Genomic DNA, 27,441 nt, shown 5'->3' with positions numbered 1-27,441 from the left:
TCGTGGCAGATACGACAAGCCCTTTGCTCTCTTATTTTTGTAGGAGCGAAAAGGCTGCGGTTGAAAGGTCGGTGCCTTTCTCTGTTGGGGAGTGACTTGAGGTAAAAAAGTGGATTTCCCGGCAGTAGCCGTGGCCACCAAGTCTGATAGACCAACTCCAAATAACTCCTCCCCTTTATACGGCAAAACCTCCATGTGACGTTTTGAATCCGCATCGCCTGTCCACTGTCGTGTCCATAAGGCTCTTCTGGCTGAAATGGACATAGCACTCATCCGAGATGCCAGTGTGCAAATATCCCTCTGTGCATCACGCATATAGATAAATGCATCCTTTATTTGTTCTAACGACAGTAAAACATTGTCCCTATCTAGGGTATCAATATTTTCAATCAGGGATTCTGACCAAACTACTCCAGCACTGCACATCCAGGCAGTTGCTATAGCTGGTCGTAGTATAACACCTGCATGTGTGTATATATTCTTTTGAATAACTTCCATCTTTCTATCTGATGGATCCTTAAGTGCGGCCGTCTCAGGAGAGGGTAACGCCACTTGTTTGGATAAGCGTGTGAGCGCCTTGTCCACCTTAGGGGGTGTTTCCCAGCGCGCCCTAACCTCTGGCGGGAAAGGGTATAATGCCAATAACTTTTTTGAAATTATCAACTTTTTATCAGGAGCAACCCACGCTTCATCACACACGTCATTTAATTCTTCTGATTCAGGAAAAACTGTTTGTAGTTTTTTCACACCATACATAATACCCTGTTTTACGGTATCTGTAGTATCAGCTAAATGTAACGTCTCCTTCATTGCCAAAATCATATAACGTGTGGCCCTACTGGAAAATACGTTTGAATTTCTACCGTCGTCACTGGAATCAGTGCCCGTGTCTGGGTCTGTGTCGACCGACTGAGGCAAAGGGCGTTTTACAGCCCCTGACGGTGTTTGAGGCGCCTGGACAGGCATTAATTGATTGTCCGGCCGCCTCATGTCCTCAACTGACTGTTTAAGGGAAGATAAACCATCACGTAATTCCACAAATAAAGGCATCCATTCTGGTGTCGACCCCCTGGGGGGTGACATCTGCATATTTGGCAATTGCTCCGCCTCCACACCAATATCGTCCTCATACATGTCGACACCACGTACCGACACACACCGCAAACTCACAGGGAATGCTCTAATGAAGACAGGACCCACTAGCCCTTTTGGGGAGACAGAGGGAGAGTCTGCCAGCACACACCACAAAGCGCTATATATACAAGGGATATCCTTATATTAAGTGCTCCCTTATAGCTGCTTTAATATATATATATATAGCCATTAATGTGCCCCCCCTCTCTGTTTTACCCTGTTTCTGTAGTGCAGTGCAGGGGAGAGACCTGGGAGCCGTTCTGACCAGCGGAGCTGTGACAGAAAATGGCGCCGTGTGCTGAGGAGATAGGCCCCGCCCCTTTTTCGGCGGGTTCTTCTCCCGCTATTTTTCCAGTCAGGCAGGGGTTAAATATCTCCATATAGCCCCTATGGGCTATATGTGAGGTATTTTTAGCCTTGTATAAGGTTTATATTTGCCTCTCAGAGCGCCCCCCCCCAGCGCTCTGCACCCTCAGTGACTGCCCAGTGAAGTGTGCTGAGAGGAAAATGGCGCACAGCTGCAGTGCTGTGCGCTACCTTATGAAGACTGAGGAGTCTTCAGCCGCCGGTTTCCGGACCTCTTCACGCTTCAGCATCTGCAAGGGGGTCGGCGGCGCGGCTCCGGGACCGGACTCCACGGCTGGGCCTGTGTTCGATCCCTCTGGAGCTAATGGTGTCCAGTAGCCAAGCAGCAAATCCACTCTGCATGCAGGTGAGTTTACTACTTTCCCCCTAAGTCCCACGTTGCAGTGATCCTGTTGCCAGCAGGACTCACTGTAAAGAAAAAAACCTAAACTAAACTTTCTCTAAGCAGCTCTTTAGGAGAGCCACCTAGATTGCACCCTTCTCGTTCGGGCACAAAATCTAACTGGAGTCTGGAGGAGGGTCATAGGGGGAGGAGCCAGTGCACACCACCTGACCTAGTAAAGCTTTACTTTTTTGTGCCCTGTCTCCTGCGGAGCCGCTATTCCCCATGGTCCTTTCAGGAACCCCAGCATCCACTTAGGACGATAGAGAAACTAGGGCTTAGGCTGCTACAGTGGAAGCAAGTGTTTAAATCTTACGGATTACTTTTTTAAACCTCCTTCTGTACTCGCTACAGTATACGTGAGCTGTGCACACAAGTGAAGGAGAAAAGTCCACCATAATAGTTTAGGTATGAAAGAAATGTATTAATAATCCCAGCACTGCTGTGTTTTCTATCAGTCCATAACATAACTAACATTTGTAATAAAACTATCCCTTTATGTACTAAAATTAATTCACAGGACCGCTGTGCCTGCGAGTAACATCCCAGCAATGGGTTCAGTATGATATGCCAGTGCACAGGATGCGTGCACACCTGCATCCCAATAAGGGGGAGGTAAGAGTGTTCCCCCTCTCCCCTACCCCCTAGCCTTCCCTTCCCACAACCTAACCCACGCCCCTTAGTACCTAAAGCTAACCTCTCCCTGGTGTTGCCTAACCCTAAACCCCCCCACCCCCGGTTGGTGCCTAAACCTAACCCCAATAAGACCTCCCTGACTCTAAACCTAACCCTATAGGGACATTATCAATAGTCCCCCTTTTTTTTGCCTCTTCTCTAAACCTAACCCCCCTGCTATACTTACATTTGGGATGCAGTCGGGATTCCGGCGTCGGCATTCTGACGGTTGTTGGGATTCTTGACTCCATTCCCCAGCAACATTTTCAAAGGACTCCACTTAAGAATCTGTCATCCGCACAGTGTTAGTTTCCAGAGAGTGAATGTCTCCATAGGCATAATGCCATCTGAGGACAGCATAAACCCGTGGGACTAAACTGGAGTTTGGTACATAGGGGTCTGGCTGTAGTCCCCACTGAGAATAATGGGGACTACTGTATGCAGTGCGATATGCAGTCTTTAGATTGACAGCACTTAGGTCGACACTCGTTAGGTCGATCACTATTGGTCGACATGCGTTATGCCAACATGTTCACTAGGTCGACATGAGTTTTTTAAAAATAAATACAATTTTTTGAACTTTTTCATACTTTCCGATCCACATGGACTATGATTGGGAATAGTAACCTGTGCCGAGCGCAGCGAGACACCTTGCCCAAAGCATGGCGAGCGAAGCGAGGGGACACGGTGCACTGATTGGGGTTGCCGGTCACTTTACGAAGAAGAAGAAAACAACAACAAAAATATATAACAAAAACTCATGTCTGCCGTTTTCCATGTCGACATAATGACAGTGTCGACATAGTCACTGTCGACCAATAGTGGTCGACCCTATGATCCACACCCTGCAGTTCTATAAAGCCTTCTGCAAGAGATTTCTGTGATATTGTGGTGGCCCGCCTCTATGTCCAAGTTAATGGGTACCAATAATAATTGATCTGTGTTTTAGATGAACTATACGTATGATGTTTGTAATTGTGTTATCATTTACATATTAAACAGTACACATTTTTTATGTACTTTTATCAAGCCGTATGATAATTATTTTAATGTTGTTTAGACTACCATAGTACTGTATAACTTCCGTCTTTTTACCACTTGTTTTTATCCTTTTGGAGGCTGACCCCCTTCCTTTGTATATCTGCTATACAACTCCTCTGAAAGCAAATCAACTCTTAAGCTATGGGTGGTCATTCCGAGTTGATCGCAGCCAGCAACTTTTTGCTGCTGCTGCGATCAACTAGCCACGCCTATGGGGGAGTGTATTTTAGCGTAGCAGGTCTGCGATCGCTTGTGCAGCCCTGCTAAGCTAAAAAAATTTCACACAAAACAAGACCAGCCCTATACCTATTTACGCTGTGCGATGGATCCAGCGATGATGGGCTCGGCTTTGACGTCACTCCTCCGCCCTCCGTTCTCCTGGACACCCCTGCTTTTTTCTCAACACTTCCCGAAAACGGCTCCAAACGGTCCGGATCCGCCCAGCACTGCCTTCTGCCTGTCAATCTTCTTTGCGGTCTATCCTGCGACCGCTTTCTTCTTAAGCCGCGACGTAACCCGGTGACCCCTGATGCCGGGCAACGTCGCGCACGCGCACTGCGGCCGCCGTGCATGCACATTCCGCACCCAATAAACCGCTGCGTGCGAACGGGTCGGAATGACCCACATAGCTATTTGTGACTGACAGGCAAAACTTGTACAATGCCACTGCTTTAAACAGCACATGTCTATATTTGACACAGATACAGCAGACCAGGAGATATCTGCCACATAATTAAAACTGCAGGTCATTTTGGGTCAAAAAGTTTGGCAAGTGGTAGGATGTGAAATGATCACGTGACACATTCTCTGGCTCACACGCTGCCATATTTGGCCTTGAACGCTGCTCTGCCTCCAGCTAATCAATATAAGTGCAGCAGTTGTTACTGCTTGGGGTGTAAACAGGGGGAAAAAAACATGAAAAGACTAAAATGCACAATAGGCTGGCGATTATGATTTATCTTGGAATATTGCGTTGTAATAAACAATGTCACATTAGTACTTTGCTTACAACCTTCATTTCCCTCCTCCTGTCACTAACAGTCATCTCCAACGTAAACTCCCGTCTCCTGCTGCGACAAATTGCCTGCTGTCAGCCACGTTCCCGGACAGGAAAGTGCAGAGAGCAGGCGTGCTGCTACAGTGTTATTCGGGGAAGTGAGGAGTAGCCAATAGTGTGTGAGAGCTGGGAGAGTTTACTAAGACATCACTTCCATTTATTGTGCATTCATTCAGATGACATTTCCATTACAATGGCTGGGGACATAGGGGGTCATTCCCAGTTGATCATAGTTGTGCTAAATTTAGCACAGCTACGATCATTCACACTGACATGCGGGGGGACGCCCAGCACAGGGCTAGTCCGCCCTGCATGTCAGTGCCGCCACCCCCCGCGCAGAAGTGCAAAGGCATCGCACAGCGGCGATGCCTTTGCACTTCAAGAGTAGCTCCAGACCAGCGCAGCTTTAGCGTGCTGGCCGGGAGCTACTTATCGCTCCCCGTCCCGCAGTGCCTGCGTGTGACGTCACGCAGCCGCCGCGGCCTGCCTCCCCAATGGTCCGCCCACGCCTGCGTTGGCTGGACCACGCCCCCTTAACGGCGGCTTAACGTCCAGCCCCCTGCCGCCCAGCGACTGCCTCTGCCTCATAGGCGATCGCTAGGCAACGATGCCCGGCATGTGTCGGCGCACTGCGGCACCTGCGCATGTGCAGTTCCGACCCGACCGCTGCGCTGCGAGAAACTGCAGCGAGCCATCGGGTCGGAATGACCCCCCATACTGTAGAACTTTAGTGAAACTTCAGGGGGAAAAATGCTAAGATTTATAACTGTGTACATTAAGGCAGTGGTTCCCAAGCTGGGTGCTGTGACCCCGGGGTTATCAATGGCATGGTATGCAGACTATGTATAGACACGGTCTACATAGACAGTCAATAGGTCAACAGGGTCAGAAACAGCTAAAATGTAGACAGGTACAAAAGGTGATACCAATGTTCGACACACATAGGATTGACAAATTTATTTTTAGTTTTAGTTTTTTTTTTTTTGGGGGGGGGTTCACATTTTTTTCAGCTTGGTTTACCATCCACGTGGACTCCATGCTGAGTGCAGTGAGGTGCCATGCCTTAAGCGTGACGAGCAAAGTGAGCCCGCGAGGGTCTCCGTTTCCACTAATTCGGGTCACAGATGATAAAACATATAAAATGACACAAAACACATCAATAACTTGTGGGTGAAAAAGATCTGTCCGAAAGAGACACCTTATCCTGTCAGCATTCTGGGAATGGCGACATTTCACATGGCTACAACAACTAGGGGAGTGGATACATAGACCTTTGAAAAAGCTGCTAGCTGAACGCAGCGAAACGCATCAGGTGCACAAATACCCACGCTAGGAACATAACAGAGGAGGACCGGACCATCCCCAGATCTTGTCCAGAATTAACTCAATCGGAGGACCACAAAATAGCAAGCTGTACCAAGGATCCATATCCACCGTATTGCATGAGGAGCTCACCATTAAACACTCTGGAGCCTACAACCCTCTAACGGTAATACAGCTACCTAATTGGACCTTGCTTACCTCCTGCAATTGCTACTTTTCTGGACTTTACCATACAGGGGAATATTCTGGAACGGACTCCTCCAAATTCTCCTTTCACAAGTTCCAGGCGGACTGGATAATCAAAGCTTTAATAATATTGTATGAATATACATTTTTATTTTTTATTGTTGATATGCAAGCATTTTATGGTGTATCCAATTTTTAAAGTGAATTTATATTTAAAACTATATAATAAATTGTGTTATATTAGATACACTATTGAGATTGTTGCTGTACTTATACATTATAGCGCAGCCTCATCCTTGCCGAGTGGATACATCCGCAAAGGGTCACACTTACCTGCTCTCCCAGAATTACCGGGAGGCTCTCTGGGACTACAGGGAGAGCAGGTCAGTCTCCCACCTGCTGCTCACTGCTGCCCACTTCCCAAGTGAAGTAGAAGGTCCAGGCGTCTTAATGACAATATTTGCACTGCATGGTGTCACGGTGGCCCTACATTCTGCTTAACAATGCCGAGCATGGCATTAGTGAGTACCTTGCTGCCCTGAATCTTAAATGTTGGCAGGAATGCTAAGGCTAGGACTCATTATATGCAGACTCTGCATTGCGGAGAAGTGACAAACAGGAGATACACAAACGGTTCCACCCTGGTACAATGCTGTCCACATTACGAGACACGGCCCCCAAATCGGGACTGTTCCAGGACAGCTGATAGCTAAGCAGCTGCATAGCAGGTAGTACCTAACTTAGGAGGTAATTCAGATCTGATCGCTAGGCAGCGTTTTTTGCTGTCCTGCGCCGCCTACTGTATTTTCGCTGTGCAAGTGTGCGGACACATGTGTAGCAGAGCTGTACAAACTGATTTTGTGCAGTCTCTACGCAGCCCAGGACTTACTCAGCCGCTGCGATCACATCAGGCTGTTTCGGGACCGGATTTGACGACAGACTCCCTCCCTTCAAACGCATGGACACGCCTGTGTTTTTCCAGACACTCCCTGAAAACGGTCAGTTGCCACCCACAAATGGCCTCTTCCTGTCAATCTCCTTGCGATCGCCCGTGCGAATGGATCCTTCGCACAAACCTGTCGCTGACGGGCAATCCCCTTAGCAGCCGTCCATCGCGCCTGCGCATTGCGGTGCATACGCATGCATAGTTCGGATCTGATCGCCCACTGTGCGAAAATGATGAGTGCAACAAGACTTTTTAAATGAATTACTCTGGTGAAAAAATTGCCGGCGCGATCATAGCATCCATCAGAGATGCTGTGCGCGGCTCAGGCTGGTTTTGTGGGCGTCCTGCGCCTCAGACGTGAACCCCAGAGTGTTAGGGACTTGCCCGACAAGAGGTGACCTGGACGTTGGTGGGCAGGCCCGTATCTTTGGCCAAATATATGCTAAGAACCTCTTATATGATATTTAATTGTAATATATATTTCAATTTTGATCAGTAATGAAATTGCATAGTGCATCTGCATCCATTTTGTCTATGTGAAGTACTCTAAATCTCAGCAAGATAGCACCTCTCATTACAAGCATTAGGGTGTGCGGTCTAGAACCATTCCCCCTGTATGGTCCAGGTAATATGCAAGAACTGACCTCAGATACTGCTATTCTTGCTAAATCAGAGCATACCTGATGCTGAGCTTCAAACAGGAATAAATAAAAATGTAATTTCTCTGGCTGAAATGTTGCCTAGTGATATTTGTGCTTCAGGAGATTTGCATTGTGTGCGTGATACGGCTTGTTCTGAAAACAAAGAACTGCTGCAACTGGAACAAGTTTATAATACTTGGCCAGGAATTATTTGTGTCCCCGGTCTGTGAGATGGGCAGGCACAAAGTATACTCTTCTCTGGGGGCTCAGGAGTGCAAGATTTCATGTCCACGCTCCCTCGGAGTGTCACGCTGGTTCTAGGGTCCCCAAAGGCTAGCCACGCCGCTGCACTTCATCCTGGATTCCCCTCATGCATATAAGGAACTGGTCACTCTCTAAACAGCCCTGTTGGTGCCCACAGCTCAAGCTTTGCAGAAGCTCTATACATGTAAATGCACTAATATCAACATTCGCCCCCTCTGCTCCACGATGTATAATTCCCTTAAGTTGAATGAAATAAATAAATCAGCAGCAGCCATGCAATTAAATGTAGTGTCTTTTCATGTACTTGCTGTGTAAGCTCATTGACACACCTAAATAGTGTTCTCAGATTGTTTCACCATGTCCATATCATCCGTTGCGCTCATTTTTTAAAATGGTCATTCCGAAGATGATGGGCGGGATGTACTAAAGGGAAAATTAGATAAAACCCCCGTTTTGGGGGTTTTTATCGCATTTTCGTATGTACAAACCCCCGACTACCGCGTTTTTCACCGCACAGGATATTCCCATCTTTGGATGGCTTTGGAAGCCTATGGGCTTCTTATCGCCGGCCGCCGCAACTCACCGCCCCTGCAGATACCTCCCCCTAGCAACACAGCCGGAGGTCCTTCCGGCAGCAGGGGGGAGGAGGAGACGCCGGGGACAGCCGGATGGTATGCTCCGAAGATTTGAATGGTGAGCTCCTCATGCAATATGGTGGGAACAGTTCATCGGTTCAGCTTACTAATAAAGAGTCCTCCAAATGCAAAGTGGATAATCTGGATTGAGTGGGGGATGGTCCGGTCTTCCAGCAATAAGTTTCTGGCGTGGCTCACCATTCAAAACTTCAGAGCATACCATCCTCTAGCGGTAATCTGCCAATACATTGTACGCTGCTTACCTCCTAAAAATTTGCTTATGCTGGACTGGGCTACCTCTTGGGGGAACAATTCTGGAACAGACTTCCCATTTTCACATCTTCTTCAAATTCCTGGCTGTTTGGGTAACCCTAAATGTATTCATTGCGCTAGTTGTGCTTTTTAATCTTTTATTATTGATGCATGCATTCTTATAGTGTATTTATTTTTAAAAATTTCAGTATATCAATTCTTTATTAATAAATTGTGTAAGTATTAGATACATCATCATTGTGTTATATTGAACGAATTCAGCGCAGCCTCCATCTTGTTTTTTTGTGTATCTAATTAGAATCACAACTTTAGAGCATACATGTAATTCAAGGAAAAATTAAAATAAATGTAGTTTCAAAATTGTAACAACCTGAATAGGAAAACAAAGGTAAATCAGTGGTCACCAAACTTTTTGGAATCACTGCATCCTAGAGCATCAGAATCTTTTTCACGGCAGGCCTAGGCTATAAGTTTCTAATTGAGAAATTTAGAAAGAAATATTAAATTAAGTAAACTGTGCTTATATGTCATCCTTAGGTTCAATTACGTGATTTGCAGCCAAAAGCACTGATTTTGCCTACTACACTGACCATAAATAATATCAATTGGTCCTGGACCATCAATCCAAGGCACCCCTGCAAGTGTCCCGAGGCAGCCCAGGGTCATACTTGCCTTCTCTTCCAGAATGGCCGGAAGACTCCCCCCCCCCCCCCCGGAAGAAGAGGCAAGTCTCCCAATTTTGTAGGCCCCCCTTCCTGCCCGGCCGCCCACTTAGTGAGTAAAGTGGGCGGTCTGGGCAGTCGATGATGCAATTCTCGCTGAATTGCGTCATCATGGACATGCCCCCTGCAGTATAATGCCGGTAATATCAGTGGGCGTGGCTACAATAATGTGATGATCGCTGTAACTACGCCCCTATTCTGCTTCCACTCCGCCCCCTCGATGTATCATAGCTCTGCCCCTGCCCCCCCCTGCTGAGCCGACCTTGCTGCTCTCTCCCGGAAAGCACCCAGAATGTTGGCAACTCTGCCCCGGGGCACACAGTTTGAGAACCACTGCAGTAAATAGTAAATGTCACTGTCAAGACATGTTATTAAATATTATTCCTTCTTGTGAAGCTGTATAACTGAGGCGAAAATATAAACCACTGTCCAATCCCTCCAGGGGCTTTAGGGGCCCTTTTATAAATATTCACATTTTCAGTGGGATCCCAAAATCACATTGAAGTATGAGATAATACAACTGGAATATGTATAGACACACAAAAGGAGCTCGGACCTGCTGTGTGTTCGAAGTGAAGAGCGCAGTCTACTGACCACACAAGTGCAGCTGCCACTGTCGGGGAAGGTTCCAGAATAATCCTCTCACAGTGTTTAGTCTATAGGCTATAGCAGCGAACGCCATTTTACCAAGTTTGGTCAATCTGACAGCAGCGTATCCCCCATAGATACTTATGGGGGCTGCTGTCTAAAATGGAGGGACCTGCTGGTACCCTGCTGCAGTTCCTGGTTCATACATTGGGGTGATGCTGCCAGAAAGGTATTATTAAAAAAGGAAAAATCGCTGTTTTAAAAGTTTTTTCAAAAAGACATATATTGTAATCAATGTAATCTCAGTCTTTAGCTAGCATGGATTTTGCCTCTATTGAGAAACATTAATCTTAATTCCACTTTCTGCTGACACTTATAGGTATAATGATTAATAAGGATTATACTGTACATGTAGAGACCCTTATTCATGAGCAAGAAGAAGAGCAGATGTCTCCGTTTTCTCATGTGAAATTATAATGTAGTGTAAATGTGTGAGAGAAAGTGGGTTAGGCCAGCCACAGCCAGTCTACTCATTCCCACTGCTGTGTGCCAGTTCCACTGCTGTGTGCCAGTTCCACTGCTGTGTGCCAGTTCCACTGCTGTGTGCCAGTTCCACTGCTGTGTTCCACTGCTGTGTGCCAGTTCCACTGCTGTGTTCCACTGCTGTGTGCCAGTTCCACTGCTGTGTTCCACTGCTGTGTGCCAGTTCCACTGCTGTGTGCCAGTCCCACTGCTGTGTGCCCGTCCCACTGCTGTGTGCATATGCAGAGAGTGAACAGCTGCTCTTACGGAAGCTGGGGCAGGAGAGGCAGGGAAAAGGAGCAGACCGTTTACACTGTTTTATTGGTTATAAGCAACCCAGGTGCTCTCTGAGGTTCGGTATAAAATATCGATGGCCGACGTGTCGGCCATCAGTATAGCGTCAGCGGGACGAGCGCTAGTAAGCCCCTTTCGGGCTCACTGCGCTCGCCACAGGTTATATTATCGCTCTATCAGCTACCTCGCTGGCACTGTATCGCTGTGCGGGATTCCTGCGTCGGCATTGTGATTGCTGGGAATCCGTAAAGCGGTCTCTTAACCGCTTCCCGTTCACTGTTGCTCATAGGATTGCAGAGAAGCACGTCCGTGCACTGGCATATTTATAATGGGTGCAGTGTGTGTGGTCCAGGGGGCCCTACACCGCACACCCGTATTTTTCAATACTTACCCTCCGGAGTCCAGCGCCAGCAGCAGCAGCGCTGCAGAGATCACCAGGGAAATGGAGCAGCAGCCATTTCCCCCTGCCTTTTGCGCACGCGCAGTAAGGAAATCGGACCGTTTTCCAAGAGACCTGCACATGCGCACCAAATTCTGGGACGGCACTAGCGATCTCTCCCATGATAAGTTTTGTGAAGTATGGCCCATGGGCTACAATGGCAAAATGCCATCTGCGCTGGCACTAGCTGGGGCCAAGTTCCGGAATGGCTTGGTATAATAGTATCCTCTGTGGAAATCTATTGTGGCGGCTTTTGCAAACAATAACGGGGGGAATGCGGCAGATATCTCTAATATCTTCTGCGTTCTCCAATACAAACATCTAGGTGACGCTTAATATTCGCGGGCAGCCCCTGAAAATTGTCTGTATCAGGTGATAGCCTACAAATATTTTTAGATAAATATGCACCAACGTACTTTGGGGGTCATTCCGACTCGTTCGCACGCTGCAGTTGTTCGCAGCGCAGCCATCGGGTCGGAACTGCACATGCGTCGGCGCTGCAGTGCACCTGTGCATGCCAGACGGGCGAAGGCTGTCGTTACCTAGCGATTGCCTCTACCTGATTGACAGGCAGAGGCGGTCGCTGAGCGAGAGGGGGCGGCACGGCAGCGTCAGGCTGCCGTTTTCGGGGTGCGGTCCGGCCAACGCAGATGTTGCCGGACCGTGCGGGGGGGGCGGGCCGCAGCAACTGCGTGACGTCACACGCAGCCGCTGCGACCCGGGGCAGCGAGGAGTAACTCCCGGCCAGCCAAGTACAAAAGCATCGCCGCTGTGGAATGCTGTTATACTTCTGCGGGGGGGGGGGGGGGGGGGGGGGCGGACTGACATGCGGGGCGGGCTGGGCATCCACCCGCATGTCTGGGAAGATGATCGTAGCTGTGCTAAATTTAGCACGGCCACGATCAACTCGGAATGACCCTCTTTATCTTTTCTTGCATGTAACACTAATAGACACATTTTACATTATAATAGTTAACTGTCCCAATAAAATGTATACGAAAACATATATATCACTGCCAAATTTTTCCATACATTTTGTCTTATTTTGTCTCCTCGCCCATCACTTTAGCGCCAGACAACGCTGACTGTGTGAGCGGCATGCTACTGAGTAGTTGTTTTGTACTGTGTATGAAGAATAATGAATAAATCATTGTCCCACTTCAGCTTATGCAATGAACCTCTTAACTGAAATAACCGCATATAAAGTAATATCCCTGGTGGCACATCGGTAAGCCAAATAATCACGGTATGTTTGGATATTAGTACAGAAAGGCCATATGACAATAAAAATGTTTGAATACTATTCTGTGTTTATGGCGGTGAAGTAGCCATTATAAGAGGCATAATGGAGAAATCTCCAGCGTCAACAGCAGTGCAGAGGCTTCAAGTAATTCTGCTGATGTGATTATATTGGAGAAGTGAGGGCTGAACTGCCTTCCGGGGTTATCCACGGACAATTCACAATCTCATCCCGCCAGGCAATGATTACGTATGAGCTGTATGAGATCACTTCATGACAATGACTTATGTGTATAGAGACACAGCGCATTATGCAGTAGCCACTTCACTTATTATTTGACAAGCTTAATGGGCGCAGGTGTAGCTTGATCAGCAGTGCATTGTCTCCATCCATTGTAAAACGCTATCAATTCCAGCAGCAATCGCTGTCCCTGGACATTAAATAAAATAATATCAGGCCATCACTGGGAAGTATATGAGATAGATGGTTGTTTACTGTATTATAATCACCCTTCTAGAGATAGGATTCCCAGAGTGTCTGATAGTTCCTATTGTTTAGGAGTGTATGCAAGTGTATGTTGAAAATGTCGACAGCAAAATCTCGACATTTACAGAATCTTACATTTCAGAATGTAAGCTCTGACGAGCAGGGCCCTCATCCCTCATATGCTTATCCTTCTCTTAGACTATTTCCTACTACATACCCCGTTCAACGGGGCCTAACCCTTGGTTTCTGCTACCCTAATGATTATTTCAGTGTCCTGTCCCTTGATGCAACATCATACCTCCCAACTGTCCCTATTTTCGCTGGACAGTCCCATGTTTTAGGCACTGTCCCGATGTCCCACCCACGGGCTGCAGTGACCTGCATGGGTAGGGGGCAGTTGGGAAGTGGTGAACAGTGGGGAACAGGGGGCATCATAGCAGCTCACAGAGCGATGGCCATGAACCTTCAGTGACCAGGAGGCGTGACTTGCGATCCCACAAAGACACACCCTATTTTGCAGATGCCACGCCCCCTTTCCAGGGCAGGCATGGCTTAGCTGTGCGAGGACGTCCCGACTCCCCCATCTTTAATGTTGGGAGGTATGACAACATTGCTTATCTACCATGTGCTTGTCCTACATTGTCTTCATTGTTTTCCTGTTTTGCTCATTTGTTTATGTACTCTATAAGGCGCTACAGAACACTTGTGGCGCCATGTAAATAAACAATAATAATAATAATAATTTCCGTTAGCATTCGATAGGTGACACTTCAATGTCGACATTACAGAAGTCATCATGAATGCCAGGGCGGCAGTAGCTATTGACGACATTACAACCATGTTGGCATTCCTATGCTGACATTATGGATGCCAACAAAATATACAGTACCACACCCATTTGGGAGTACTTGGGTATAGGCAAAACTGATGGAGAATCTGCACCTGGCATGGGCTGGTGAATGTTTCCATGGTGCAGCCAATTGAGGGAGACTCCCGAATTTGCTAGCAGTCCCCCGGACCACATTGAGAGGAGGCCGCCCTCCCGCATCCTGCCCAATTCTTAGAGAAATGGCCACTTTGGGGAGGATAATGCAGCGAAACTCAGGGAGGAGGGGGTGGGGCCAATATGACATGTTTCTATGAAATTCATGTTATATTGGCCCCGCCCCCTCTCAACTGACCTGTGATTTGCAGATCAGGGCCTAGTGACACGTAATGCTGGGCCAGACCCCACCTCCAGTAAGCTGCATCTCTCCTATTGGCTTCTTCCAGAGAAGAGAGCGCAGAAGTAGGTAACTATGAATGAATATGTTAAAATTCAGATTGACTTGATGGCTATACTTACTGTAATTGCAGGTTGGAAGGAGAAGACTTTCATGTGAGTCGGTGACATACTTGCCTACCTGACCCTCTCCATGAGGGAGAAAATGCTCTGTTCCTGGACTTTCCTGGTAATGTATGATTGCCATCACCTGTGGTGAGCTAGGTAATTGATAAGAAAGGTGTTTCACCACAGGTGAAGGCAATCATACATTACCAGGAAAGTCCAGAAACAGAGCATTTTCTCCCTCATGGAGAGGGTCAGGTAGGCAAGTATGGTCGGTGATCTAAGCATGTATTATTGCTATATACGAGTGGAACATATGAAATGTATAATGACATCGCTGAACAAACAATGCCCAAATAATGACACTATCACCAATTTATTATCACCCATAAATTAAAGATGCACCATCCATCCAGCCTCATGCATTACCCTGACATTTCCATTACATTTGCAGCAAGTGGTCTAGATCGGTGGTAGCCAACCCTGGTCCTCGAGAGCTACCAACAGTTCACGTTTTCCAGCTCACCTGGCAGGTGCACAGGTGCAGTCATTACAAACTGACACATTTTAAAAGATCCACAGTTGGGGCTATTTACTCCACTTGTGATTCTGTGAGGAGACCTGGAAAACGTGAACGGTTGGTTGCTTTCAAGGACCAGGGTTGGCTACCCTTGGTCTAGATCAGTGGTTCTCAAACTCGGTCCTCAGGACCCCACACAGTGCATGTTTTGCAGGTAACCCAGTAAGTGCACAGGTGTATTCATTATTCACTGACACATTTTAAAAGGTCCACAGGTGGAGCAAATGATTTCACTTGTGATTCTGTGAGGAGACCTGCAAAACATGCACTGTGTGGGGTCCTGAGGACCGAGTTTGAGAACCTGTGGTCTAGATCATAGGTTCTCAAACTCGGTCCTCAGGACCCCACACAGTGCATGTTTTCCAGGTCTCCTCACAGAATTGCAAGTGAAATAATGAACTCCACCTGCAGACCTTTTAAAATGTGTCTGTGAGTAATTAATACACCTGTGCACCTGCTGGGTTACCTGCAAAACATGCACTGTGTGGGGTCCTGAGGACCGAGTTTGAGAACCCCTGGTCTAGATCATATCACAGAGCTTTGATAGAACACAGATTGTGTAAAAGCCGGTTTGCATGTCTGCATGCATCGTACTGTACATACCAGAGGCATGTAAGATGGCCATTACATCTTCAGTTGGGAACAAACACCACTTTAAAATTATTGAATTGAAATGTGCAGCAGAGCCTTTTTCACAAGCAAAGAGGAACCTGCTGTGTTGATTTGAAAATGAACATATTTATATTAAAGATTCCGCCAGCTTGGCTGCCCGCTGTGCAGAATTAATTCTCACGGCAGTAATTATATATTCACAAGGCCCTTCCTCATCGCCGGCAATAATAGATGGAGACACCAGTATCTCTTTAACAAATTTACTTGCTAAAAAAAAAGTGTCTTCATTTCTATAACACAGGGACTCATAGCCGTACCACTTGTATTATGCTGCTTGAAAAATAACAATTTTGTCTCGTAGATCTGCTGTGTAGTGCGGTGCTTCTCCGGTTGCTGCGCATCACAGAGAGATAATTTGCTGTCATTTTGTAATGCCGCTGTGGCGAGGCAGATCAGCAGTTTAGTGACACGAAGTCTGAGGCTGTTTCGGGTTTCATGGCTTTTTCATTCTGACACAGACATTACTTTACTCTGTGAGCCTCAGACACCAAAACACAGGTAGTAAACTCTGGCTGATAAGTGTTAGCGGGGCGTAAATCACAGAGCCACTTGCAGCACATATAACACAGTGCGAAAATACAGTAATTTTAAAGACCGTCAATCTCAGCATCAATATTACAATGATTTTCAACATGCAAATTACCATTATTAAAGTTTACAAACAGGACGTTTATATTCAGAGTTGATAGCAGCAGCAAATTTATTAGCAGTTAGGCAAAACCATGTGCACTGCAGGGGGGCAGATGTAACATGTGCAGAGAGAGTTAGATTTGGGTGGGGTGTGATCAAACTGAAATCTAAATGCCGTGTAAAAATAAAGCAGCCAGTATTTACCCTGCACAGAAACAAAATAAACCACCCAAATCTTACTCTCTCTGCAAATGTTATATCTGCCTCCCCTGCAGTGCACATGGTTTTGCCCAACTGCTAACAAAATTGCTGCTACGATCAGGTCTGAATTACCCCCACAGTCTATACTATTTATGTCTGCACAAGCTATATGGAAGTAGATTGGAAAGTAGCACACAATTAAACCTACTACCGGATGTGGCGTGTCATGTGTACAACCACTTAACCCCTAGAATGTAAATAATACATCAAGTCACGGAGATGTAGCTTTGGCAAAAATGAACTGTTAGCTGGTTATTCAAATACTAGGTGATTCATCGCGCCCTACGGGCGCTATTCATACCGTTGTGAGGGGCTACGCCCCCTTAACCCTTGCACGCCCTTGTGGCGTGCAATATTTTTATTATATGGAGTAATCCAATCATAATTGTGTGAGTGGTTAAATATTGCACGGACAAAGGGCGTGTGATGGTTAAGGGGTCGAAGCCTCTTGCAACGGCGTGAACAGCGCACGCAGGGCTTGATGAATCACCTAGTAGGTGCTGTGGTTGGGGGAGTGGCGGGTGCGGAGGAGACATGGATGGGGTTTGGGGTTTGGGGGGTGGGGGAGAGGCTGGTGCGGTGGTGCTGCGGGTGGGGGAGAGGCTGGTGTGGTGGTGCCATGGGTGAGGGAGGGTGCGTGGGTGCCGCGGGTGAGGTTCCAGAGCCACCGCAGGTGTGGGAGGAGCGGTAGCGGGGGTGCCATGGGTGGGGCGGGTGCGGTGGAGGGGGTGCTGTGGGTGGGGGAGGGGGTCCGGAGCCACCGCGGGTGCTGGAGGGGGGTGTGGGGATGCCACAGATGGGGCCTTGAGGTACTGCGAGTGGGGGAGGGGCAGGTAATGTTTCTCCTCCCGGAAGCAGCTAGGCTGCTGTCCTCCCCTTGGCAGTGGCTCTCCCGGAGACTCGCACAGCAGCCAAGCAGCCAGTCACTATTGTTAGAGTCGGTGTCCCAACGCGTCGCATTACAGGGAAGAAGATGCACTGAATAAACTACAGCTCCCAGCAGCCCTAAGGGCCGGAATGCTTCGGTGCTAAGGGCTGCTGGGAGGTGTAGTTTATTTAGTGCATTTACTTCCCTGTAATGCGGCGCGTTGGGACACCGGCGCTAACAATAGTGACTGGCTGGCAGAACTGACTGACTCGCGGAATTAATGTAAAAGGTGAGAGTGCTGTGACACTGCACACCCACTGCACTGCACAGCACTGTCACCTTTTACATTGATTCAGCGTCCATACATTACCCTCTGCTATATCACCCACTCTATCTGTTACATTAGCCATCTCGGAGGTTCCAGGCCGGCAGCCCAGGTGCTGTGTTGTGGAGTCAGGGCCTCTGGGGATCTGGGTGCGGCTGTGGATGGGAGGCACTACTGTGACATCACACGCAGAGGAGGCTCCGGGGCTCAGAGAGTATGCGGCGCAGGGAGGGCTATGAAAGGCTTCTGCTGCGCCTCTTTCATACACATCTATGCCGGTGTACGCAGCAGCTTTTGCTCCACCTGCGCCACGGCTAGGGAGTGGGGATTGTTGATGCCGGAGGGGGCAGACGGACTGGCAGCAGGACATAGGACGCTGCAGTAAAAGGTTTGTTTTTTCCCTATCTACAGCGCAGAGACTTGCTGCAGATGCAGTGGCATACCCTCCAGCTGTAGCATTTTGGCAAGTACAGTACCTTTTTTTATGGTCTGTACCGATTTCTGGCTCTCCAAACTTCCATTGAAAGTATTGGAAAGGGGGCGTGGACGCACCACTTTACCTGTGGCCACGCCCCCTTTTCGAATTTGTAGCGATTTTTATGTGTAAACTGTTGGAGGGTATGTTGCTGCAGATGCAGTGGGCCTATTTTGGGGGGTGGGCCTGGAGCTGCAGCTCCATCAGCCCCATTCTTAATACTTTCTGGGAACACACAGCAGCCTAAGGGCAGAGCCTCCAATTGGATGTAACCTGTGTAGGAGGGCGTTTCTCGCCCAATCATATGTGGACTGGGTATGATAGACCTGCTGCTAACCCAATGAGAGCTCCTAGCCACACCCAGCATTATACACACAGGCACAGAAGGGGACATTTACTAAGCAGTGATAAGAGCGGAGAAGTGAGCCAGTGGAGAAGTTGTCCCATTAAGCAATCAGCAGCTCTGTATAATTTTATAGTATGCAAATTATAGATGTTACTTCAGTGCTGATTGGTTGCCATGAGCACTTCTCCACTGGCTCACTTCTCCGCTCTTATCACTGCTTAGTAAATGTCCCCCAGGGTCACAAATCTGGGCTATTATATAGGAGATATGTTTATTTAAGGGAACGTATGGAGGCAAAGAAAGAATGGACAGAAATCTACAATGCACATTAATAACCAGCAACATGCATTGCAGGTGTATACTGCTCAAACACAACTATAAAACCACTATAAAAAATTACTACCTTGCCTCAAGTGACAAAAATCCTATTTTTGGCCCTGCAGAAGGGGTCCGCAGCGACTTAAATAGTTTACGGATGGAGCCCTCCACATCTATCCCTTTCATAAAATTAACTGAGCCAGGGCAGTTGGACTTAATTCCCTGCTGTATTGTTTTCTCTGTATTGTATTGCAGCTGAGAAGAATAGATGAAAGATTTATGCTAATAAGCCTTGGTGCACCTAGGCGCAGCAGAGAAGCCAAGATGAGCGTGGCTCCGTCTGTACAAACAGAAGTCATAGTACTCAGATAAGCAGCAGGGCGGCAGCAGCCATTAGTTTGGTGCCGCTGTAGACAGTGGGGAGGAGATGACGATATAAGTAAAGGAAGTACAGCACGTGAAGAAAGAGGAACCTTCGATCTTACAATAGTAACATACTGTAACTGAACCTAATGCTAGCTGTATGCTTTACGTGTTACTGTGCTTTCATTTGCTTTCACAATATCAGAAATACATTGCAGATTGTTTTATTATTTCTGTGGAGACACTTGACACTTACCTTCATGTTAAAGGTGGCGTAATTGCAGGAATGGAGGTGTCCGTAGAATGTCTGAGCGCACACACCCTGAAACAACACATAACACATATCATCAGGGTTTACTAGTTCAAGGACATATTACTATTATTATTTCCCACTTGTTATATAGTTAGAGCACGATGTGTTCATGGTACATTACAGTAGACAGACAGCTCCTCTGCAGGGTTATATCACTGTGAGATTGAATATGTTGTTACGGCAGGTTCCCTTGTTATAGCGCACTGTGGGTTTATACTGTCTTGTCATATATGTGGTAGATTTATTGATATATAGCTTCTGCTGACATCCTTACCAGTAAATTGTTTTACTTGTAAACCAGAGAACGTACAGTGAATGTGTGCGAGATCGTTCAAACCCAGTCCTGTAGACTATGGGACACAGTACTCAGGGCTGGGGTATGCAGAGGACTACATACCCCCAGCCACAGCAATGATGCAAGCCCTGCAGGAATGGCAGGTGTTAGATACACTCTGATACCAAGTGTATCTAATTAACAGTTACAGTACTCAGGGCTGGGCAGGGCCGGATCTAGGGGGGGGTGAGGGGGGCGACCGCCCCCCCCCCTAAAACAGTCATAGCCACGCCCACTTTTGAGCAGAAGAGAGCTCTCCGTGGAGAACCTGAGTCAGAACGATGTGCTGCAGCTTATACAACAGCATCACAGAGGAGCCAGGAGAGCAAGGGTTACAGAGCATTTGCCCCTCACTTGCTGGTGTGTGGGTACTAGGGCTAATAAATACAATTACCCCATAGCACAGTCACATGTACATAGAACAATCACAAAGCTCTATCTCAGTCTCACTCAAAAAGTTCAGTCAGAATTGAGAGAGGAGGAGTTAGGATTGCAGATGGGAGGAGTTGGGACTGTAGAGGGAGGAGTCAAGATTAAACAGTTAACCGCCCACCCTAAAGAAAAGTCTAGATCCGTCCCTGGGGCTGGGGTATGCAGAGGACTACATACCCCCAGCCACGCCAATGATGCAAGCCCTGCAGGAATGGCTGGTGTTAGATACACTCTGCTACAAAGTGTATCTAATTAAGTTACAGTAGATATAGGATGGGATACCTGCCAAATAGACATATAGGAAAAGATGATATAATTCAATAGATATATAGAACAGAAATTATATCATAAAAATTGACACTTTGCTGGTGGTTTTTTTAAGCTCATTTGTATTTCAATACCATCTCTAGGCTGACAACACCCAGATTTATTTCTCGGCTTTCCTCCTCTCTTGGGTGTACACCGGTAGAACTGTACTATACTGTATTGTCTTGAATGTTCCTCCGCTACCTCAAACTTAAAATGTTAAAAACCGGAACTCATAGACAGTCCCCAGACCTCCGTTCTTGAACTTCTCTGTTGAGAACACTACTGTACACTCTCATCTGTTGCTCAAGTCTCCTATGTGGTTGCCAGCCATGATTCCTCCATTTCATTTGCTCCTCAGACTCAGTCCCTCTCCCAATCCTGCCACTTGCCTCTTCGTAGCATCTCCAGAATCAGGCCATTCTTTACTTAAAACACAATTGAAACTCATCTACTCCATTATTTTCTCTCCCCTCAACTGCAGCAACCTCCTCCTCTCTGGCCTCCCTCGTGTGCTTCTGATTCCCCTCTCTGCCAGTTACTACTGCTGAGTTCCTGACCTCAAGAGAATCCAGATCAACCTCAACTATAAAGCCCACAGCACTCCCCTTTCACCTTCATCTCCATCTTCTTCTCTATCCACACTCCCTACTGCTCTCTCTGTTCTATTAATGACTGCTGCCTCACATCCCCATCGGTTAACTCTTTACGCTCCCAAATCCAAGACCTCTTCCATGTGGTTTCCCATACATGTAGCTCTCTACCAGTCTCCAAGACTTCAAATGCCTAAAAACACATCAAAGCAGCCAACTAGTCCTCCTTCAAACTCCTACTACTCTACCTCCACCTACTGTACACCTGCTCACCCTATGCATCACCCTCATCTGTGTCAGTTGCTACGACATACATGATCAAAATGGCTCGATCATGTGCAATCTGGCATGATTAGGCCTGAAACTGTCTGAAATCTTAAGTTGTTTGAGTTTTTTAATTGATTAACATGACGCTTTTCCATAGCTCTGAAAGAATATTAAATATATTGAATGCATCTTGTTGCTCTGTGGGTGCTACTGTGCTGCCACCAACAGCAGATTTTTTCATCTGTTATGAGAATATTATTTCAGACCTGACTGGAAGTCTCTTGTATATATAATCCTTGTATTTATTTACTTTGAGATTCTTTACACTCTTGAATTTTTAAATTCTTAACATTTTTTTAACATTGTCTGAAATAATCCTAGGTTTTATAGCTTCGCTTGGAATGTTCTAAGCTGGGAAATGTATACAGTGTACTATTTACACATCTCGGCAGGACTGCTGGGAAATTTCCTTTCAAAGTTCCACAAGAGACCACATCAAATCTAAGTAGCCAGCATAACTCTTGAATAAATCTTTTATGAACTGAGGTAAGTGGGGGGGGGGGAAGAAAGCCTTTTCTTTCCTTTCTGATATTGTACTTTCAAGATAAAAGTGAGTTCTCTCTCTGTAGTGGAGGCACTTGGAAATTCTATCTTTAACAATGTCATAATCATTTCACCATGGGCAAGGTTTAAGAAGAGGACAGGGGAGCCATGAATTTTCTCTATGTTAAATCCCAGTATCTATCTGGCAGGCATGGTTTAAACTCCTCAATACAGACATGACTCGGGAGATAAGAGATATATCATGTTTGATGATGGTAAACCAAAGGAGAAGTAAACAGAGGCACATTCTAGAAGCCATTGCCAATGATATCTTTCAGATACAAAATTCAAACCGGAGTCATTGGTTTATTTGAAAACATAACAAATTGATGTACATTATTAGGTAATCGCTAGATAATGTGATCAGATATTATCAGATTTTCATCTATTACAGTTTAGATATTAATTGCATCTAAGTTATTTTATTGTAGGGTACAATTGTGTGTTCTTATTTTCATTGTGAGTAATTATAAGTATAATGACAGTTAAACAAACTGTGTGGACTATAAAAAATTTTAAGCATGTCCCAGAGGCCATTTTTGTTTTTGGCTTAAACTAGTTTTCACAAAGGGTAGCAAATTTTGGGAAGGAAAATATTGTTGGCATAGTGGTTAGCATTACTTCCTCACATCACTGAGGTCATGTGTTCAGCTCTGACCATGGGGCATATCTGTGAGGAGTAGCTGTGTGCAGGGCCACCAAGAGCCAAATGGGGCTTGGTACTGGGTGTGTTGAAATCCACGAGGTGTGACGATGGCCCCCTCGGAGGTTTGATGAAAAAATACTCTATGCTGTGACCTTAGCAGCTGACCTGGACCCTTCAACAAGCTTGGGCTTGGGTAAGTAATACCTGCTACCCCTCTCTGAGCTCATCTGCGTGTATGTGTCCAAGTGATAGGGAGCACAGATTGTATTCTACATTAGGGCTGGGACTTACACTAGTTCCTATACAAGTTCTACAGTACTTATCCATAATTTATGCTGTATGTTGGGGGCCCAAGTATAGTATCTGACCTAGTTCACACTGCAACCCTGGTTTTATTTTGCACATACCAATATCTGAGGGCTGAGAGAGGGAAGGGGTGGGTACTAAGAACCCAGCCAGGGTGGCATAACCTTGTCCCCAAAATAGTGCACCCATGCCGCTACCCTTGGCGTATAGTACCGCGGGTGCAGCAGTAGTCATCAAGCAGGGTATGACCACACCATCACGCCTGGCCATGCCACCCATTTACTGGTGTCAAGCCAATCTCTTGCTTGGTGGCCCTGTCTGTGGGAAAAGGACATAAAATGTTAAGACTTGTCCTTTTGAAAATCAGGAACAAAGACAACAATGGCTGAGTTTGTACTTTTCTCACAATTGCGGCAGTGTAAATTCACATGGTGGGGTAGAAATATCGAGCAATGGCGGAAACACATTTGTTGGTGCGCACCAAATGGAGCTGTTTAGCGCACTTTGAGGATAGTTGTATGCGGACACTTCTGTTGTAATTGTTTACATAGGTGGAGTCAAAGGGGGTCATTCCGAGTTGATCACTCGCTAGCAACTTTTTGCTGCGCTGCGATCAGGTCAAAACTCGGCAAAACTGTGCATGTGTATGCACCGCAATGCGCAGGCGCGTCGTACGGGTGCAAAGAGGATCGGTGCTGGGCGATGGATTTTTGAACTGACGACATTTTAAATGTCGGTATTTTGATCTTGTCGGTATTTTAAATGTCGGTATTTTGACCATGTTGGGATTTTGACCTTGTCGGGATTTTGACCGTCGGTCAATTGCTGTCGGGATTTTGATTGGAGGTATTTCATACTTACCCCTCTAACTGTACCCTTTGGCAGGTACAGTACCTTTTTTTTATGGTCTGTACCGATTTCTGGCTCTCCGAACTTCTATTGAAGAAAGTACAGGAAAATGGGCGTGGCCACGTCACTTTACCCATGGCCACGCCTCATTTTCGAATGTGTACCGATATTTATATGTAAAGTGTTGGAGGGTATGTTGCTGCAGATGCAGGGGGCCTACTTTGGGGTGTGGACCTGGAGCTGCAGCTCCATCAGCCCCATTGTTAATCCTGCTCTGGGAACACACAGCAGCCAAAGGGCAGAGCCTCCCATTGGATGTAACCTGTGTGGGAGGATGTTACTCGCCCAATCAGCTGTCGACTGGGAGTGATAGACCTGCGGGTGGTCTTCTGGTTGCCGAATGTCGGGATCCCGGCGCACAGTATACCGGCGCCGGAATCCCGACACCCGGCATACCGACACATATTCTCCCTCGTGGGGGTCCACAACCCCCCTGCAGGGAGAATACCGTGCCCGCAGCGTGGCGAGCGCAGCGAGCCCGCAAGGGGCTCATTTGCGCTCGCCACGCTGTCGGTATGCCGGCGGTCGGGCTCCCGGCGCCGGTGTGCTGGTCGCCGGGAGCCTGGCCGCCGGCATACCATACTACACCCTAGACCTGCTGCTAACCCAATGAGAGCTCCTAGCCACGCCCAGCGTTATCCACACAGTCACAGAGTGACAGATCTGGGCTATTATATAGGAGATACACACAAAAAAGGCATTTATATACGGGTTACAAGAGCGATAGAAATTGCTGCAGGAGATCCAGGTAGTCTGCTAGATTACAGCAAACAGAAGGAAGAATGCTGATTACAGGTCGAAGTCAGGACAAGCAGCACATGTGCTAGATCACAATTCTATTCAAGGTCAGGGATAGGCACCATGGTTACCGAACAAAATAACACTGCAGAGGATTATGGTCCAAATAAAACATATATAGTCACTAGTAAAGAGCATTAAGAATTAATCAGAAGCTCAACGAAGAAGCATATCTGAGATAAAGCATGCTCCACTGCAGGCATGTATTGCTCCCATAATAATGCAGATGCCTAGTAAGATGGAAGAAACAGCCTCAGGTGAGTGTACTTGTGACAGTAACTATATCAGCCTGGGGAGAGATGCTGGATATTCCATGGATCCATTCCCCAGTACAATAGCAAGAATATAACCAAGGAAACCCTCTTGTAGATGCCTCACCTGCAGCCCATACCCACTGCTGGCAAAGACCTACACCTCCAGCCAGTGCCTCATACTGACTGTACTAACTACCCCAACACTGCTAAATCCCACTCTACTGAGACTCATATATAAAACAGCATGTTAAATAGAATAAACCCTTCAGTGAAGCTGTATTAATTTTGTCAGAACCTGATGCATGGCCAATTGTCAAATAGAATCCACAGATGTGTACTGCAAGGCCAGTGACATCCAGGTGTCTAGAACTTCTGCACCAAGTCAACTCATCAGGGAGAAAACAAACCAAGTGTAGATAGTATGTGCCTGGTGACATCGGCAATCTGTCCACTACATTTCCAGCAGACCCAAGAGATGGTTTGTTTTCCACCACTACTCGGGTTGCCACCACACTGGTGTTCCTCCTGTAGCAAGACTGAACAAAGCTGGAGCTACAGTACCTGGCATCTCGGTCCTCCTTCAAATGCCAATTAGTGCTACAGAATATAGAGCCAATGCTGTAGCCAGATTTCACCAATAGGTAGTGCTGACAACCAAAGGACCTCTAAAATGTCATCTAGGCTTGTGTGCAATGATGCATGATGTCCAGATATAATGTACAGGACCCTGATAAACATGAAAGCTCTGCAGGTGGAAGGCCAAAAGGGAGAAACCAAGCAACTGGACAACCTGAAGAGAAAGATGAACAGTGACGGCAGAGGAGGAAACACAGACAAGAACACAAGAAAAATAGGCAAAAGCTCTAAGTAGTAAGATGGAAGATAATGGTGTGTGTTCCCTTCTGCGCTCACAAGGGGGTCTAGCAACTGTCAATTGCCACCTGACCATCTCAATTAGCCAAATCAAAACACATTTCAATTAACACAACACTTTCAAGCTCTAAGTCCTCTGGTCAGCTACAACAAGGACCCACCCACCCCCAAACACTTTTTGGGCAATGCATGGCGAACATGACCTGCAAAAGCAACACAGTTCCATGACACTAGTAATAAGAAACAATGCCTAAACATATATAAAATCGTTTAATAAGACAAACAATGAGAAAACATTCCTGCAATTGTTCTGCATAATTCCTGTAAGCAGGGCCAGATTAACAATGGGACGGATGGAACTCCAGCTCCAGGCCTCCACATAAAAATAGGCCCATCACCCTGGCAGCAGCTGCACGGCTGGCCAAACAATCAATTATAAATCATAAGTATTAAAATTGTTTTTGGAGTTTTCCCACAAAATTCTGCAATGTTTCCATGTTTATGTATTTAGGGAGACATTGGGGCTCATATTGTATATAGGGTGTACACGCCCACATGGCTCTGCCCTCACCCACACAGCACTGGTCACAACTCCTTCCGTTCTTAGTATAGGCCCCTGAAAATTTTCAGCTCCAGGCGCATGTGACCCTTAATCCGGCCGTGCCTGTAAGTAAACTCTGTGTAAACTTGGGCTTTGGGCTGTTTACAAAAATATTAGTTTGTACTAAAGACGGATTTGGAAGGAGCATTCACTTGAAAAAATGAGTTAGTTACTAGAGATGAGCGGGTTCGGTTCCTCGGAATCCGAACCCCCCCGAACTTCAGCCTTTTTACACGGGTCCGAGGCAGACTCGGATCTTCCCGCCTTGCTCGGTTAACCCGAGCGCGCCCGAACGTCATCATCCCGCTGTCGGATTCTCGCGAGGCTCGGATTCTATCGCGAGACTCGGATTCTATATAAGGAGCCGCGCGTCGCCGCCATTTTCACACGTGCATTGAGATTGATAGGGAGAGGACGTGGCTGGCGTCCTCTCCATTAGAATAGATAGAGACACTTGAGTTGATTTACTACTAACTTAGTAATTTTGGGGAGCATTAGGAGTACTCAGAGTGCAGAGTTTTGCTTATAGTTACTAGTGACCACCACCAGTTTTATTTATTATTTAATATAATCCGTTCTCTGCCTGAAAAAAACGATACACAGTCACATACCATATCTGTGCTCAGCCTCAGTGTGCTGCATGATAATATCATCTATGTATATCTGACTGTGCTGAGTGCTCACTGCTCACACAGCTGAATTGTGGGGGAGACTGGGGTGCAGTTATAGCAGGAGTACAGTGCACACTTTTGCTGCCAGTGTGACTGACCAGTGACCACCAGTATATTGTCTGCCTGAAAAAGTTAAACACTCCTGTGGTGTTTTTT

The 27,441-nt window shown here is 46.8% G+C and overlaps 1 protein-coding gene across 4 annotated transcripts in view; it reads right to left on the bottom strand.

Moving 5' to 3' along the window:
- Positions 1–27,441, bottom strand: part of SPAG16 (sperm associated antigen 16) — a 1,801,610-nt gene that overhangs the window by 496,749 nt on the left and 1,277,420 nt on the right. For all 4 annotated transcript variants that reach the window (XM_063933150.1, XM_063933149.1, XM_063933151.1 and 1 more), the window contains one exon: positions 19,636–19,701. In XM_063933150.1, the coding sequence (XP_063789220.1) occupies positions 19,636–19,701 (66 nt within the window). The remainder of the gene's footprint in view (positions 1–19,635; positions 19,702–27,441) is intronic.

The sequence above is a fragment of the Pseudophryne corroboree genome, chromosome 7 (assembly GCF_028390025.1).
Source record: "Pseudophryne corroboree isolate aPseCor3 chromosome 7, aPseCor3.hap2, whole genome shotgun sequence".
NCBI lineage: Eukaryota > Metazoa > Chordata > Amphibia > Anura > Myobatrachidae > Pseudophryne > Pseudophryne corroboree.
Note: the sequence above shows the minus strand (reverse complement) of the source record. Positions and strands in the feature narration are given on the sequence as shown.